At 37.4% G+C, this 3,295-nt stretch overlaps 1 protein-coding gene across 1 annotated transcript in view; it reads right to left on the minus strand.

Annotated features, from left to right (window-relative positions):
- LOC118408886 (mitochondrial import inner membrane translocase subunit TIM44-like) overlaps window positions 1-3,295 on the minus strand; it is a 24,356-nt gene that overhangs the window by 5,207 nt on the left and 15,854 nt on the right. Inside the window, exons 6-12 of the mRNA XM_035809749.1 lie at window positions 2,758-2,838; window positions 2,330-2,488; window positions 1,804-1,873; window positions 1,518-1,587; window positions 964-1,049; window positions 484-576; window positions 8-120 (exon numbers count right to left, since the gene is read on the minus strand). Coding sequence (XP_035665642.1) covers window positions 8-120; window positions 484-576; window positions 964-1,049; window positions 1,518-1,587; window positions 1,804-1,873; window positions 2,330-2,488; window positions 2,758-2,838 — 672 coding nt within the window. The remainder of the gene's footprint in view (window positions 1-7; window positions 121-483; window positions 577-963; window positions 1,050-1,517; window positions 1,588-1,803; window positions 1,874-2,329; window positions 2,489-2,757; window positions 2,839-3,295) is intronic.

Raw genomic sequence — 3,295 nt, forward strand, 5'->3', positions numbered from 1 at the left:
AGGATGTTGGGATGATGTCAGTCTCACATTGTTTGAGAAATGCCTCCTTTGTAAAAGATGGGTCAACTTTAATGATCTCTGTTAAAACCTCTGACATCTCTGTCTGGGAAAACAAGCCACCTGAAATGGCAAGTAAGCAATACCAAGAAATGCTTTTAAATTATAAAAGACAGGCAATCCCTGACAACATTCCTTTCCTGAAACAGGGAAGAAGCTGTGGCATTCTTTAAATTACACATGTAGGTATTCTTCATGTAGCAAAATGACTGGTATATATGCAACCAGAATCATGGGATAGATCGATATCAATATTTGGGTTCAAGAGACAAAAAACTGTATATAAGGTAATACTTGTGTTGGAGCAAAGGCAAGTAATTATTTAATGTGCAATTCAAAGTTATACTTATAGATAAGCAAATCAATGCTATACAGATAGACATTCCAATATACAAATCAAGTTTCATAAATAGATAGCTTTCTCACCTACGAGGTCTCCAACTTTGTCTGTAATTAGCCTGGAGGCCCTGACAACCACATTGTCACTCTCATCATACTTCATCTTAAGGTCAAACACTCCTGGAATCAATGAACAAAAAAGCTGCTACTAAACTCATTGCAAAAGATACAGGCCATCTATGATTTGTATACTGCATATCTCGATCCAGTTTAGCTCACTGAAGACCTAGTCTTTTGTTGGTCGTGACAGAGAACACAGATGCTATATATGTACAGTAGTTACAGGTTCATTGTGCCAGGGGAAATCCCCTATCTCTCTTTGACAAGAACTTCCTTTTTACCTGGATGGCATTTCAGCACCATGAAAAACTAGGCCCGTGAGAATATCCAAATGTAACATCTTGAAGAGGGCTACTATATAATAATATGACAATCTTATACACAATGTATTAATATGTAGAATAAGTAAAAAAAAATGTTTTCTTTGTAGTGTAAAGAGACACGTACTGTTAACTATGGGACTGTTGTCTCTGAAATCTCTCCACTGTTGGTAGAACTTGGACTCTTTGTGCATGACAACACCAGTGGCTTCTCTAAAGACAGAGAAAGGCATAACAAACAAAATAATTAACATGTGAAAAATATTCCACAAATTCAAGTCAAATACTTGCTCTGATTGAACAATTTGGTTCAATATACTGATAGCAGTAAATGAGTTAAGGTCCTTCCCATACCATTTCTATACCCATTGGGCCACACACCTGTGCAATCACTACAGCAGGGGCCTTGTGCACTAGTAGTGGCATGTGCTCAACTACATAGTCGTATTTTCCATACTTGTCCTTAAGTGCTAAGCAGAGAAAGCAGTATGTAGTAGTAGTAGTAGTAGATGTACATATTCCATTTAATACATCTTTGGTTGTATGACTCAGCTTAAATCAAACCTGCCAACTTCTGCAAGCAAGGTAAGCAAATGTCTACCCAAAGTCTCATTCACACACACAAGAAAATTGTTTCATGTATCTTGACAAAAATTTGAAAATCAATAATTCCACACTTACTCATTTGCTTCAATGGGTTTCTCCTCCATAAAATCTTCAATGTGAAATTCTTTTCTCTTCCTCAATTGTTCTGTTGAAATATAGATGAAGGTGAGTACATGTAAATGAAAACAATACAGATTTCTTTCTGTTTCATATCTGAAAATGAAGTTCAATCGTGCAAAAAAAAGGTCATTACAAGGCACTTGTACATCTCTACAACAAGTTGTTTCAGGTAGAACAGAATCATGTACATCTTGAAGGGTAATATCACTTATCTCAGAATGTGTCTAAAATTCATACTTACTTGGCGGTCTGTAGACTTTTGCCCTGGATGCCAAACTTTCATCAAATTCTTCTTTTACCTCCTTTACACTCTGAAGATGAGAAAACCAAGATATGGTCAAAATAGGAGCATGTACTTGTGACCTGTCTTCATTGTGTGAAACTGTGAGTCTCTCCTCATTGGCTCAAATTTTCTGCCCCTCCAAATTGCAACTGTGAGTTCCTCTTCATTGGTTAAGACTTTTCAGCTAGCAAATCGTAGGACATACTTTTAGCTTGTAAGTGCTGTGTAGTCACAAAATTCAGTTCAAACTTTGAAGACACACAATGACTGCATCACAACCAATTATTTTACAGGGAAAAGAAACTGATAGCCGTCTTTATTCAACTTTCAGTCAATGGAATCCGCTATATTGATGTCATGGACTCTACTGGCTGACCAATCTCGACCAATCATTTTTGACCCATCTCGACTATCTTTGCCCCATCAATCACAAGACATCTTCACTTGTAATGTGACATATACATTTTTGATGTTTTGGCCTTACCTCTCCAACTTTGGAGATAGTTTTATATGCAGCTGTCTTGCTGATGTTCTCTGTCTGCTTGCTGACCGTCTCTGCTGCTTCCCTGGTTCTCTTTGTCACTTCCTCTCCCAACTCCTGAGTCTTCTTGCCAATGTCTGATTTCTTGATTTCCTCAAATCCCTATCAACACCAAAGGAGAAAAAGAGTATCAATAAGCAAAGTATATAATTCTTTGAGAAAGATGTATACATGTATAATTATAATGACTGTTTTGAAACAGATAGTTTACACTTTTGCATATTCACATCAGCTATGACATTATCGACCTGTACTTCAAATATTTCATTTCTAGTGACTAATTGTTCTTATTGTACAAGACAAAACAGAAACTGTTCATGAACTTAAGAAACAACATAAATGCATGTATCAAAGACCAAAATAATATCTACCTCATATAGTTTGTCTTTTATCTGACCCACACCTTTCTGTAGGCTCTGGGAACTCTTGGCTGTTTCAGCCTCAATCTTCTCCTGTAGTTATGACACAAGGAGACATTTTGGTCAATAGACAACAGGTAAATAAAGGTAAAGGTAAATAAAGGTAAAGGTCAAACAAAGTCAGGTACTCATTTACAAGTGGGTGGAGTGAGAAATTTCAAGTGTGTAACAGGCTTTTTCTGGGGGAAAAATGTCTAGCCAGGAATGCAAGGAATCAAACATGTGGTTTTTTTAATCTTATATCTACTAGCCAAGCCATTTGGCCATCGACGCTCTGAATAAACCAAACACAACATTTACATTAGTATCATCCCTAATTGTTTGTATATTGTATACAGTCAAACCTGCCCGAGCAACCACCTCTTGTCAGGGACCACCTGTCCATTTCGACCGCTTTTTCTCGGTCCCGATTTATTTTCCCATTGACGTAAGCATTAAGCAACCTTTTCCCAACGACCACCTGGCCAACGCGACCGCGACCGGCCCAAAT

Source organism: Branchiostoma floridae, chromosome 2 (genome assembly GCF_000003815.2).
Source record: "Branchiostoma floridae strain S238N-H82 chromosome 2, Bfl_VNyyK, whole genome shotgun sequence".
In the NCBI taxonomy this organism is placed as follows: domain Eukaryota; kingdom Metazoa; phylum Chordata; class Leptocardii; order Amphioxiformes; family Branchiostomatidae; genus Branchiostoma; species Branchiostoma floridae.